The sequence below is a fragment of the Notechis scutatus genome, chromosome 2, assembly GCF_049901735.1.
Source record: "Notechis scutatus isolate UNSWTSFEM ecotype Mainland chromosome 2, rNotScu1.2, whole genome shotgun sequence".
Classification (NCBI taxonomy): domain Eukaryota; kingdom Metazoa; phylum Chordata; class Lepidosauria; order Squamata; family Elapidae; genus Notechis; species Notechis scutatus.
In genome coordinates, this window is record NC_142010.1 from 223,478,377 (window position 1) to 223,493,715 (window position 15,339).

The 15,339-nt window shown below is 39.4% G+C and overlaps 1 protein-coding gene across 1 annotated transcript in view; it reads left to right on the forward strand.

Moving 5' to 3' along the window:
- The first annotated feature begins 11,559 nt into the window (after positions 1 to 11,559).
- Positions 11,560 to 15,339, forward strand: part of ST8SIA4 (ST8 alpha-N-acetyl-neuraminide alpha-2,8-sialyltransferase 4) — a 92,444-nt gene continuing 88,664 nt past the window's right edge. The window contains exon 1 of the mRNA XM_026671366.2: positions 11,560 to 11,976. Within this exon, the coding sequence (XP_026527151.1) occupies positions 11,864 to 11,976 (113 nt within the window). The 5' untranslated portion in view covers positions 11,560 to 11,863. The remainder of the gene's footprint in view (positions 11,977 to 15,339) is intronic.

A 15,339-nucleotide genomic window follows, 5' to 3' on the forward strand; every position in this document is an offset into this window, starting at 1 on the left:
GCTGTTTTATCATTTTTTCCAACCATGTATGCATTTTAGTCCAATATCTTTTAGCTTCTGCACAAGTCCACCACATATGTTAATATGATCCAGGTATCTGATGACATTTCCAACATTTCACCAATTTGTCCTTGAACATCTTTGCTATTCTTGCCGGGGGTAAATGCCACCTGTAAAACATCTTATACGAATTCTCTTTACAAGCTGTTGACATTGTTAATTTATAGTTTCTAGTCCATAATTTCTGCCATTTATCCAAATCTATCCCATATCCAAAAAAATTTCCCCAAGTGATCGTTTGACTTGTTCTGTTTCTAATTTCATTCCTAATAAATAATCATAATTTTTTTAATCATCCTCTCTTCAGTACCTGTTAAAATTTTATCTAATTCAGTCAATTCTTTGTAAAACCCATCTATCTTACTGTCTTTTTCATATCTAGAATGTATTTGCATATATGAATACCAATTCATCTTTATTCCTTGTTTACCTAGTTCTTGTTTTGTTTTGAGTTCACCCTTTTCATTTAAAATTTCAGTATATCTAACAATATTTTCCATTTTAAATACATTTGGATACGCAAATGTCTCTATTGTTGATAACCAGACTGGTATTTTCAAATAATGTTGTTCTCTTATTTTCTCCCATGTTAATAGTAAAGCATCTCGAATATAATGTCTCCGAAAGTATCCATGCACTCTACATTCCTCACACCATAAAATGCATGCCACCCCAATTGCAGATCATGACTTTCCAATGTTAACAGTCTAGTATTTCTCAAACAATCCATTTTTTCATCCACATCGGTATTACTCCTGATAACATAATTCCCAATTGGGTAGTTCAAAACCTCCTCTCATTCTAGTGTCCTGTAATAGTTGTAGTTTGATTCTTGTCTTCTTTCCCTGCCATATATATTTCAACCTCATTTTATTTAAATCCTCAAAGTATTCTTTCCCTAATTTTATTGGAATCATCTGAAACAGTATAATATCCTTCGTAGTATATTCATTTTAATTGTATATATTCTCCCTGTTAAAGATAGCTGTAAATTTTTCCATTTTTCCAAATCTGTCACAATCTGTTGTTTTAATTTATAATAATCGTCTTCCTTAAGTGTTCCACATCTTGCTGTCAATTGTATTCCAAGGTATTTCACTTTTTTGTGATCTGGATGTTTAGACTCTCCATTCGTATTTTCTTTTGTTTTTCCATTATGTTCTTCACTAAAATCTTAGTGCAAATATACTCTCATTGTGCCCAGAGAGAGAAATATCTGCTTCTACGAAGGATCGAACTCACAGCCTCCTGATTGTGAGGTGAGAGTTCCACGTCTATGCCACTGCACCACTTGCTTAATCCCCATGATGATACCTTTAATATTATTAAACAACATCTGCCTATTCCAGGTCCTTGGAAAGGACTCAATAACTAGATAAAAATGCCAAATCCAATCTAAATCTCTGCCTGTCTGTGCAACCAACCATAATATTTTAATTATCTTGTTACCAGTAGTTTATAAGCCAAGTTGCAGCAATTAGTGGTTAGCAATGGTTTCTTGAGGAGAAAGTGGACAACAGTGTAAACATCAGGTGCTCCTGCAGAAATTTAAGTTTTTAGAATTCCTCTCATTTTTTGAAAACAGTCATGAAACATTCTATCCCATTTCTGAAGGGTATGAAAAGGACTCCAAAATATATATACTATTAACACTATAATTAAAAACAGTAACTGTGGGGCTTTGTGTTAAAAGTATTGCCAACCTACTTTCTATCATGGAGTTACAGCTTATCTTGCAAATCGTTTTGTTCTCTATAGTTCCTCAACATACCATTTCAGAAGGAAACACATCATTTTTCCACTACAATTACAGTAAAAGGTGAAAAATAAAATCCAAAGTTTCACGACAATTCAGCTTCGTCAGATTCATTTCTATCATGCCCAGCATCAGACCTCAGTTCTGAGAACAGGTTGCAGCAAACAATGCCACTAGGCTGTTCCTATCTATCTTGGAAGTCCAAGTATTGGAGGTAGATAATACAGGAACATCATCGGTTTAGTCCGACTTAAGATTTCTCACAGGCCTTCAACTTCCCACAGTGAAAAATGTAGTGACAGTCCATTTTGGCCTTTGGAATGACTCACCAATATTCTTTTTATAAAGACATTCTATAAAGGAATCAATGTTATTTGGACAGATAACGAGTCAGTCTAGGATGCAAACTAAATTGGACTGGATTCTTTAATACGTTTGATACAATTATTTCCTTTCTGACAATTAAACAGTACAACCTGGCTACATATTTGGAGAGGCTTTGGAGATTATAATCCAAGCATTGGAAGATTGAGATGATGCAGTCATGCATTAGGGGGGAAAATGAAGGAGAAGTGGAAAAGGGGTTTTGAGAAAAAACTGTTCTAATCTTTGGGACTCTTACATTGACATTTATCCTAAAGATTGTGAATGATTTTAAGTAAAAATGCTTTTTTGAAGATCTTTAGGATCAGAGAAAGGACCACTTCGGCCTATGTATTTTTATGTATTCTTAAATTGTTTTTGTTTTTGATTATGTGCTGTCAAGTCAATATCAACTCTTCTGGACCTCATAAATTTTCTCCACAAGGTTTCATCCCCAATCTGATCCGTAGATCCTCCACTTCTGTACTCATTGCCATTGTGATTGAGTCCATCCATCTTACTGCTGGTGGTTGTCCTTTCCTTTTTTTCCTTCCGTATTTCCTAGTATTAGAACCCTCTCCAGAGAGTTAGGGATTATTTTTTATTTTAATATCTGTACACTGCTTGGTGTCCTCTAATATTAAGGCAGTGGATTAATTCCAGGCACAAATAACAATGTAGAAAAAGCAGCATGAAACTTCAATCTAAGCCCTGTGATTTGGTAACCATGCTGATTTATATATACTGTATATATATATATATATATAGAGAGAGAGAGAGAGAGAGAAAAGCAACTTTTACTTAAGGGTTTAATTCTCTTCTCCCAACAGTATGAAAGGACAGCATCAATAGTTAGCTAATTTGCAAGCACAAATAACATAAGTGTGGTGACGAATTTTATCACATTTTTCTAAGAAAATAATCTGATAGATGTACAGATTAGGGCCTCTTTGTTGAGACGTTTTCAATTGGAAATTCAAGGTTATTCCAAATATGATTTGCATTACCTGCAGAATTAAACAGTTGGAGCTTCATCCTTTTTTATTAGTACCTGGGAATAGTTACAAATTACAATGCAAACTGTTTATGAAGAATAGCCTCACTATACTTCACTTAGACCTAGACAAAAGATAATGGCTTTCATCACAATAGCAGCAATGTACTTCCCTGAAGTGTTGTTTAATGTTTGTGCCTTTTACATTTTGACTGTTTTTGTTAAGTTTTTAAAATAAGCTGGCTTGAATCACTCTAAAGTGACAGTTTTATAAATCTAATACATATTTATTTATTTGTTTGTTTGTTTGTTTGTTTGTTTGTTTGTCAAGCAAGTATTAGATAACAGGTATAAGTATAAGCATGGTTATGAATACATGAAATGGATACGAATAAAAAAAAAAATAGGACAGGGACAGTAGACACGTTGGTGCACTTATGCATGCCCCCTACTCCAGCCTCTCCTATTTTTTTTCTTCCTACATATACTAGTAAACAGAGATTTGTATTAAGCATAGACAGAATAGCAGACTATTCTAGACTAGAGATTTGTCACCGCTCCTCTCATACACACCCCGGTTACAGGTAACCAGGTATATCAAAATCCACAACAGATAATAAGTTTTTTAGGAATCCATATATATATGTTTTCTTAAGTTTTCGTGGGTACTTACATGTATGGTATTCAGCTTTGTTCGGGTATTTTCCCACGTCATTATAGTTGTGCTTTTAAAGTTGTAGCAACGTTTCGGCAGACTTTTATAGACTTTTACAAACTGAAACAACTGTAAAAATCTGACTCACAGACGAACTCAATACAGAAGCCTGATGATGGTAGATGAGATTCTTCCGAAACATTGCTACAACTTTAAAAGCACAACTATAATGACGTGGGAAAATACATACATACATACATACATACATACATACATACATACATATATATGTTTCTGACAAATACTGATTACCGGTAATATCTCTAGAGCAGGGCTGTCAAACTCATGGCCCATGGGCTGGATGCATCATACACTGGCCATGCCCATGCCCAGTTTAGTGAAGAGGAAAAAGTTCTGATACATCACGATGCTGCCATGACATGAGTTTGACACCCTTGCTCTAGAGGGTCTAACAAACATACATGATATGTATGTATTTGTTAGACCCCTAGAGATATTTATCAGTATTTTACAGAAACCAAAAGATGTGTCTGAAAGTAACTATTTCTCACACTTCATAACTTAAAACTTGAATGCAACAGAGCCATAAAATGAATTAGCATGCCATTTATTGTTATTTTACCAAATCTGCTTGCAAAAGTAAATGAATTAATGTTAAACTTACGCTAAGTATTAAATCATGTCTACTGTAAATTAATATTCAACTGTATTTTCTATTCTGTTCAATCAAAATATGTATTTTTAAGTGACAGATCTAACTATGCATTCAAAAAATAAGATTAGAAGTACAGCCTTCTCTTATTTTATTTAATAGAAGCATATGTCAAAATATAAAACATGCAATTCTTAAAATGACAAAGAATTTTTTCTGGAAGGAAAATATCTGAGCACTGAATATGTTCTAGAGAACTTCTGTAACTTTATTATCTCTCTGTCCAGTTTAAATGTTTTCATGCTATTATCTCTTTCATGGGAGTGGGGTGCAGTGGTGGAATTCCAATTTTACTACCTGTTCTGTGGGTGTGGCTTGGTGGGCGTGGCAGGGGAAGGATACTGTAAATTTCCAGACAGAGGTAGTATTTGCCAGTTCTCCGAACTACTCAAAATTTCCGCTACTGTTTCTCCAGAACTGGTCAGAACCTGCTGAATACCACCTCTGGTGGGGTGGGAGGAAACTGGAAGTAATATAAATAAGATTGTGACTGAAACTTTTAAAGCTTGGGATACATTTTCTTTAATTCACTTTTGTTGGAAATTTCTGCCAGCCAGTCATTGCAATTTAATCTGCTGTATTTACTAGTACTCTTAATACATGATTGAGAACCAGGTTGTTCGATTTTTGAAAACATGTTTTGTACGTCAGGTTGCCAACGTCCAATTTCAGTAAATGGGAAAAAAAAATGCCAAAGATATCTGAGTTCAAGGGGAAAGCAGTCAAAATTCACCCTCTTGAATTTTTGCTTATAAAAAGAGACATATATTGTTTTTATTCTGAAGCTTGAAAAAGTGGCATTTTAATGAGAATTTCATAATCCTCTCCTGCGTCACTGTTCCTCTTATTTTGAACTAAACTTTTTGCGTCCTCCTATAAAAATTTGGTAAATTCACAGATGTCAGCTTCTGGAATATTTGTTCAAACAACAAAGAAGTCCTCTTACTGCCCCCATAATTATCTACAGTATGCAGTATTTTCATTTATAGGCAGTCCTCAATTTATAACCACAATTAGGGCCAGATCTTCCATTTGTAAGTGATGTGGTTGTTAAGTGAATCACCACATGACTGCACCCAATTTTAAGTTGTTGTTTTTTTGCCACGGTTGTTAAGCATATCACTGCAATCAATATGTGAATCATGTGGCCTTTAAGTGAATCCACCTCCCCCCGTTGACTTGGCTTGTAGAGTAATCTAAGAAGTTTGCAAATCATAATCACATGACCCTGGGACATTGTAACCATCATAAACACATGCAACTTGCTAAGCGTCCAAATCAAATTGCAATCATGTGTCTTATTGGGAATATAAATTAAGGACTACTTGTACCAAAGTCATGCGTCATCTTATTTTTAACTCTCAGAATTAGTTTATTTGTATATTGTATTGTGAGGCTATATATTGTATTCCAAAGATTATGTTAATTATTTTAAAGTTTATTTCAAACACATTAACATTCTAATGATAACAGAATATTTTGTATATGGCTTACGAAATTTGACAGGAAGATTCTTTCCCCATTCTAAATCAAAGACCAAAAACCATCCCAGCATCCCACAAAGATGAAACAAATGCAAATACCCAGGGTTGGCAGTGGGGGCAAACTGAAAGGAGTCAAGCTCTGCTATATTCTTATAAAGAAAAATGAGAGGGAATCAAGACAGAAGAGAGGCATTGTTAAAGGTTGAGCTCAGCCATGTGTCCGCTGCAATTAAATAAGCTACATTATACCAGGTTAAACTATTCTGCCATCAATTATCAGATTCAGTACAGTGTTATCTGTTAAGCACAAGCTTATTATGTTTTTAGAAATCAACTCCTCAAATATCATCAGCTGTTTGGCTGACTTCACTCAAGACTCCAGTGATGAACCTGAGACTTTGGCATGCAAACAGATTGCAGTCCATTCTGGGAATTGAAAGGCTATGGAATTTGCATTCTACCAAGAGTAAATATATAGGAAGCCTAGCCTTATTTTTATTTTGGTTTTTTTATACTAAGACTGATATGTAGCAGTATGTGGGATGACCTTGGGATACAGGGAAGAGATGCTGCCTAGGAAACAATGAATTAAGTATGTGGGGAAGGAAAAACAGATAGGAAACAGATCAGATTTACTGCAAGACTACGCATTAACAAAATCTTGCAAGACTGAAATTTCACTGCAATTACAATGGGCTCCTGGTGACTAAGATCATAAGAATTTGAGCACAGAACAACATAATTTATAAAAATACAATGAATCAGATGATCTTGAGCAATAAAAAACAGGAAGTGCCTATTAAAGCTTCCTGGAAAAGCTCTGTTTTCACCAATTTCCATAATGGCAAAAGGCAAGTGCCAACCTAGCATCAAGGACACTACTCTCTAAAATAGAAGTCATCCCCAAATGCATGCTTTTGGTCTTCAGCCCACTTGCTTTCAGAACACTGGAGAACCATGAAAAGCTTTTTGTAGAACAGGAGTGTCAAACTAGAAGCTCGCGGGCTGGATGTGTCATGCGGCCACCTCCACAAAGGCAAAAAAATGGTCACGATACGTCATGTGATGCGATCTGAGTTTGACACCTGTGTTCTAGAAGGTACTTATCACAAAAAAGAAAAGAAAGTAAACAGTCATCGTTCCAGTAACTTCAACTGTTACTTTTTAAAATCCCATTCTGCCTGTAAAGATCTATGTGGTTTGCCTTCTCCAATTCATTTTATCTACAGTGCTCCAAGTGAGTTGTAGAGGATTAAAACAATTGTTAAAAAATCAAATAGTTACAACATTATGGCTTAGCGGGACATGCAAAAGAGTTAATGTGAGGCCCTAGTTTTTAAAACGTGGTTTACGATAATATAGGACAGTCAGGAGGTAAATAACTGTTTTAAAATTATGCAGGCTGCAGTTTCAGATCCACTGACTTGAAGTAATTCCTTGAATTTAGATATACTTTTGGTACACATGTATAGTATTGTTTGTCAGTAAGTTTTGTGAGCAAATGAGAGATTGGATCCTCAATTCTAATTTAGGCCTTTAACCTTAGTCCAGTGTTGTGGCTCAATTCATATTTAACAAGAGTATTCATATCATAGCACAAATATTAAAGCTTCTGTATGACTCTGCTGTTCCAATACATATATTACACTTTTCTTTAAAATGCATACTAATTTGTCCAGGATAATTTGAATAGCTTAATGTACAATTATTTCTGCATTTACATTTTGCTCTTTCAAAGCCGTATTCCATAAAACAGAATGTGTCATCTTTAAAAGCTATGAAACAGGATTTCTCTCAATTGGTATCTTCATTCCTTTAATTGAACTATTTAACATTCATTCATAGAAGTAACTCATTTGAATAACTGATTTAGTTTTTGATTTAATATTTAGCTTTCCTAATATCAAATATATGGTCTTGTTTGAAGACCCAATTTTTGGTTCTCCCATCACATGCCCTAGAACTTTTAAATAACATATATGATTTTAAAAGTTATAGTACCTTAAGAGAAAAAAAAATCCAAAATCCAGAGTTGTATAATATATTAGAGCCAAATCAAAATGATACAAAAGGGGTTGTAAATGTCAAGATATTTAAAAAAAATGCAAGATCTTTCTAGTTTGTTTTCTACCTCCTGTTTTTGTAACATCTTTCTGATGAAAAGTTTTGAAGGATTCAAAAGCTTCTACTGCCCTTTGTAATATCTTGATTATTTCCATATAACAACTCTTTCCAATTTGAAAACTGATCTAAACCTTTTCAATCCTATGATGGCATCTATTCTCAAGAGGCTAGATTTGCTTCTGGCTTGGCTGCTATATATTTGATAGTAGAGTAACACTAGTTTTCTCTTTGCAAACATATGTCTGTGTGGAATTTCTGATCAACAAATGATATAACAGTTATTTTTATCTCATCAACCTACCAGGATCTGACCTTCAGCAGTACTCTTTTTATCTCATCAACCTACTCAGGATCTGGCCTTCAGCAGGATTACCTATGGGTTTTAGATTTTTTTGCTCAAATAAACCCAGATTCTTCAGAAAAAAATGTCCACATAACACACAATAAATCAGTCTCAAATAAATTATGTTTACCTATTTAATATATACAACATAATGCAATGAATAGAAACATCTAGATTTCATTAAATTTTAAAATAAAGAAACCTAGAAACTCAACCACGGATTGAAAAACTCAGAACACAAAACTTGTTACTGAAAATCATGCATTCCCTCAAAAATACAAAATGATCTCTGAATAGGGAGAATTTCATGTAATTTATTTCCATTTTATGTGGAATGAGAGTATAAAGAAGGTATTTGCCACTAGAAGTAGTATGGCACTTGAGGTGGAACAGTGATCAACAGTGATTTGCCCTTGTTTTCAGCATACTGAACAGAAATGAATACCAGAAGACTAGTGTGTATTACTTTCAAAGTGCTCCTGAGAGATTGGTGAATGCATTGCAAAGATCCTTAAAAGTCAAGTATTAGTCAAATATTGTTTGAGTTCCATATTACTTTCAGATAGCATATGGTATGACACAAACAAGCAAGTTCTAAACTCATGAGTTTTCAAATTTGGGAGAGGTTAACGGTACTCAAGGAATCCAAGTACCAAAAAGCCTACTTTTTTCAGATCCTGCTTTAAAACCCGTTTTACAGAGGTAAAATGGTGAGACACAGACAACCACTTGATCAAGAGTCACACTGCCATGCTTATATACTGTATTATTCTAAGGAAAATATATTCATATGCTAGAACAGAGCATAATATTGCTTCTGTATTTATTCTGGCATTGGGAAACCCACATTGCTTGGTCATTACATTCACTAATCTTTATGAAATCCCTCATCTGTAACAAATATGCACAGGTATTTTATTGGAATAAAAACTATCTTATATTTTATAGAAGAATATTTATAGAATGTAGCTAGGATTGGCTGCTTTATATGTAGAATCCCACACCACTGAGTATTTATGCCCTATCTCACATTGTATTAGCATTTCAAAGGATTGTACAATTCAGACTAGATTGCTTTAGGAAAGCTGTTCATTTCTGCATTCAAATCCATGAAGGTATTGTTATCCAACTGGCATAGTTAATATAGTTGTATGTATATAATTCCAGAGCAAAAACATTTTTCTATGAACCAGGATGGGGCTACCTAGACCAGTGGCGACTAACCTTTTTGGGCTCCTGTGCTGAAAATTGCATGCGCGCTCACGTGCCAGCCCCCAGAAGACAATGCGTGGGGAGCCCCCCCCACCCCCTGCACATGCATGTGCACCCCCCACATCTCTGCATGAGACCCCCATGCAGTGCACATAGAGATGCAGAGGCACATGTGTGCGTTATCCCCACGCACCCACGTGCATGTACACCAGATACCCGACAATTAGCTGTCAGGTGGGCCATGTGCATGGAGCTCTTCTGGGCAAGCTCTCGCGTGCCGGCAGAAATGGCTCTGTGTGCCACGTGCATGCCACATGCCATGGGTTTGCCATCACGAACCTAGACTTTAGGGCTGGGTCTGACCCTGAAATTCTCTTTATATAGCCAACCTACCTTAACCATTAAAACTGGATAAGTTTCTCATGCTGAGGTTTTAAATCAAAAACTGAAATGCTCTGGTTAAAATATGTACATCATAGCTTAAAACAAAGTAAATTCTCTAATGTTCCCCAAGCCCAGTACCTTCCTACTATTGTGTATTCTGTTCTCTCACCTACTCTACAATTCTTAATTTCTATAATATTAAAAGAGATCCCCCTCCCAAGTTTGCCAGGGATCCTCCAATTCAAGGGGACAGGGAGGGTGAAAATCATGGTCACACAGCCTGCTAATCTAGGTTAACCCAACTAGTTTGTAGTTCAGCAAGTTTTCATATTCCACCCACCACCTTATGTGGTGTGAATGTTGTATGAATAAGGCAATCACATAATATGCTTCACTTCTTTGGCATAATCAGTTCTATAACACAGCAATTTTGCTTTGTTAATCCAGGTTTAGAATGTGGTATAAACCCAACAGTTTTACAAGGTAGTCAAGACAAGAGGCATGACCAGATAGGCTAATTATACTGTACTTTATTGTAAGTGAACTCCTGGAGAACCTTTCAAGTGTGAAAGTACAATTCTCCCATCTCTTTATAGCTAGTTCTAGGGGAGTCTCTGTCCCATCCACATTCTTGCTTCAGATTAAACTGCTTTTTATTCCTAGTATTTGTTAGGCCTCTTTGCCCTGTCCCCCAAGATCATCCCTCCATACCTTCACAGAACCTAATGGTGGATTTGAAGGACAACCCTCAGTGCTGGTACGATAAGTCCAAAATTAAAAAAAGCCAGATCCGGCTGATACTTGAATAGGAAACACCAGGAAATTTTGGGATTTGGGATTAGTCTAAAGAGTCAAAAGAGTCCAGGGGGAAAAAAAAGGAACAACTCATCACTGTGTAATTGTTGAGTCAAGGAATCATTATCTTAGGTTAACCCCGGGCAAGAACATTCAGAAGTTAAAGACTCTCTTGTTTTACCGCCACTTTTGCAATAAACAAATGCAAATCATCTCGCAACAAAAAACACGGTCGTCCTTCGGTCACATCCTTCTTTCAAGCAATGCGGCGTTAAGGTGAGACGCACCATCTTACCGAGCGCATTAAAAAAAAAAGAAGATCCCTATTCACGGCTCTCTGGAATGAGAGTCCGTGAATTCCCGGGGACCTACTTCTGCCTAAGTGCGCCCAAAGCTACACTGAGGTGCCTCGCAACCTAAGGGAGGAAAAAAAAACCCGCGCCACGCCACCTCCGTTCGCCGCTTTCTCCTCACAAAACACCGAAGACCACCCCAACCAAGCTTCGCTTCTCTTCTCCGAGAGGCGCATTTTAAAGTTTAGGGTAGCGGCATTCCCCGCCTCCTCTGGCCACTTATTGGCCGAGGTTTGCTCATCATTTCCCCGCCAGGGAAAGGGCGGGGCTACGTGACGCCCCGGAGACTGGCGGCTGCCGCCTCTGCTGCTACCTAAACGGGAAGGCGGCGTGAGAGGAGCTTGGAGAGGAGCAATTGCTGGACGAGCTTGGGAGCGCGTGGACTTCGGGCAGGACTTCGTCCGCGAGGGAGGGAAAGCAACGGCAGCCTCGCCTCCCACAACATCAAGTCGGCTGTTTTTTTGTTTTTTTTTCCCCGCTTTGCTTTTTCAAAAGAAAAAGAAAACCTCTTTGGCTGAATGCTGCTTTGTTTTATTCTCCTTTGCTCCCCTTTCTCTCGCATCCTGCCAAACAAAGGAAACGGGAGGAATTCCGATTTGCGGGAGACATGCGTTCCATCAGGAAGAGGTGGACTATCTGCACGATAAGTATCCTCCTGATCTTTTACAAGACAAAGGAGATTGCAAGAACCGAGGGGCACCCGGAGGCGCAACCCAGCGGGTAAATGCAAAGCGTTTGCTTTCCCACGTATTTGACAAAAGGGAGGAGGAGGAGGAGGAGGAGAGCCGGGGTGCGCCCCCACAGCCCGTTAAGGTGCAAAGAGTCGGTGGCGTTTGCTCCCCTCAGCCCCCTCCCTAACTTGTATTGTAGTAGATGTATATCTTTTGGGGGATGTTGTGAAGACCTCTCTCCACACAAACACACCCACCCCACTGCCCACTTCCTTTTGATCTGCTGCAGCCTGCGATTTCGCCCTCGCATAAAGCTAAGCGTTAGATCCGGCTGCGGGAGAGAGGTGATCACTCCACCCCCCTCAAGCGAAAATGACGGCCGAGTTTTGGAAAGAAGTTGAAAGGGAAAGAAAGGTGATCGCCCGAATGAGTTGTTCGACGGCTGGCCAGTTGCTAAGAGGAATAAAGCAAGGGACGCGTTAGAGATTTGGAAGCGCCGAGAGGTTCCGAAGTAAGCGAGCATAGCTCGAGATGCGGGAAGCGGCTCTCTTCTGTTACAGTGCTGGTTTGGGGGGGGAGTGGCACTCCTTCCTCTCTTCCAGGAGTTCACCTGTATTTTATCCAGAATGGCTGCGGATTAGGAACGCCCTGGTCCTAGACGGGAATTTAGTGGGAAATTAGTGTTAGGACTCGTCTATGATGACTTTATTTCAAATCCCGATGTCCCTTTCCTTTCCGCTTCTACTGGGTTACACCCCATCTCTAGATCATTGAAGCGGGATTAGCGCCGAAGCAAGTCCGATTGCGCTCAGCTACTGATGAAACGGTGCTTCAGACTCAAGAGGGCTCCCGAAGGCTTAAGTTTTCTAGGAGTGGGTTAGAGACGCGGGTCATCTTTTTAGAGGGGCGCGTCCTCCTATTTCTTTCTTGCTGCTTCCTTCGTGGCAACAAAACGTCCAAAGCCGTCTGCTGCTGCTCTTTTTCGTTTGAGACGACGGCAATGAAATGATTCATATTTGCACGCGTCTCGACTGCGTTATAGAGCAAAACAAAACTTTAGCCCGTCTAGTGCGACGTAGCTGTGCAGAGACTGCGGTTTGCAGCGCGCACTTAAAAGGGGAGGGAAGGAGCCTCTTCTAATTTTACGGCACAGGGTTGCATTTAACCCTGAGGAGCTTTTCAACGGGAGAAACCTGGCGGGATCAGTTGCGTCGACTTATGTTTTTTGGAGAATTCAAGGAGAATGGATGCTTGGTTGCTGTTGCTACTGCTGCATTTTTATTTTTATTTTTTACGCTGCCATTGGCGGGCATAGCACTAACTTCATCCTGAAGCTGGCTGGTTTGGTGTAGGCATGTCTGTTGGCAGGTGGGAAGGCGTGCCCGAGGGGGTGGGAGCCGGCGGTGCCTGGGAAATCCAACGTGGTTCTCGTACAGTACAGCAGCAGAACAGCGGTGCCGTTTAGATAGGGAAACTAGTCTTGCTCCCCGCTCCTTCCCGCACAGCAAAGAGAGGAGATACTGCCGGCACTGGAGGGGTGTGTGTGTGTGTTTTCTTCCCTGGTTTGCCTCCGCCCCGATTCCAGCTTTCTTCACCGGCACCTACACTTTTCATACGTGTCTGCCTGCCTAGCCTCTCGAGAAACCCGTGGGTGTCTGCGGAGGCTGCAGCGTTTCGAATAGAAAGGCAGGAGACTGTGATGATGCGTGGCAGCCAGAACTGCTCGCCTCCTTCCTTGTCACTCCTATACAGTCTCGTTCCCAGGTCGTCTTTTCTTTGGAAATGTTTCCACCTTCCCCGGCGAAGCTGCGGATCTCAACCCATTCGCAAAATCTTCCAGCTGCAGGAAAAGTGGGAGCATGGCGAGAAGGGGAGGGGGGCGTCTCGCCCCTCTAGCCTGGCAATGACCCTCGTTTCTCCTCCAGTTTTCTCGCCTCGCGGGGTACGGTCGCCCCGATAGACCCCAAACGGAGAGGAGTAGCTTGGTAACATCCGTCTGATCCGTTGCTTTGTGCTTCGCTTCCCGAGCAAATAAAATAGAAGGAGCCGAGGTCGCAAATCCTTGCCGGCTTTTGCGAGGTTTGCACAAACAGGAAAAGGGCTGTACCAGTGGCGGGGTTTCGGTGATAAGGTTTCTGAGGTGCCAGCAGAGACAAAAGGTTAGCTTCTTTGTTAACCATCAGGCATGATTCTTGGCTTTCTCCCTTCTGCTAAACAGTGGCTGCAACTCCTACAGCTTTACACCTCCGCCTTCCTAAACTGTTGGGATAACCCTTTGGAAAGAGAAATGCAACACATCTATTTTGGTTAAAGCGCCTGCACCGACCCTTATGCTTGTTAAAATTTGCATTTATTGTGCTGCTCTCATTGCTACTATATTTTCCTGCTGCAGGAAGCCCAAAACCTGCATTTTCTTTATTTATGGAGCTAACTTAGGAAAAGGGGTTGATAGATCCCCCTGGATTCCTTTCTTTTTCCCACTAAGCATTCCCTGCCTGAGCTAAAAGCAACCACAAATCATTCTCCTGAAGGCTGGAGTTTAGATACATCCTTAAGGTGCTAGTTTATTCACATGCTTAGAATGACATGCTTACCTATCAAGTGTGCTGACAGGTGGCAGAACTTGTGGGTCCATGCAGGGTGAAGAAGAAGGGAGGATAATAAACATGCTCTGTGATGCAAAGAAGTAGTGCTAATCATGAGTGGCCAAGGAGCCTAATTCTGACCTGGCTAGCAGCATCTGAGTAGACAGTGGATGCAATTCATAGAAGTGAGAATGGAGTTTGCAAAGTCTCCCCCGCTTTCCACTGGACAGCCTCAGGAAATGCAACTGCATGATACTCATCCTGGCAGTTTCAGTGTTTTCCGGAAGTCCTCAGAAATTACAGTTGTGGGGGAAATACAGCTGTGTGAAATCACTTGATACAGAAGCAGTGCAAGATCTGTACAGCAGCCAGTGGGAAAGAAATATCCATATCTGTCTTCTTGTCAGTGATTCTAGCACTCTTTTGAAAGGGTCGATGGGACTATCTGTTATTGTTGTCATTGTCATTTATAGTATTATTAGTTAGAGTAGTAGTGTTATTTGTCATCTAAAGTGTGTCAATAAGCCATCTAAAATAAATCATCTAAAGTGTCAATAAGCCATCTAAAACTTCACGAAAGGGTTGATGAACTGAAGAATTTGGGGATCCCTGCTTTAGAAGAACCTTAGTTAAAATTAACAAGTGTTCCGGAAAGCTCTGGTTGGGGATTAATGCCTCTTTCTATTCACGTATTCAGGCTCCCATGAAACTGAAGCTAAAAGGTCAAGAAGGGCAGTGAACAGAGGAAAGGAGGTGTAGGATTGAAATAAGTCATGGCTAACTTGCCTCTTGATTTCAGTACCATAATTTGTTTCTAAAACTTTCTG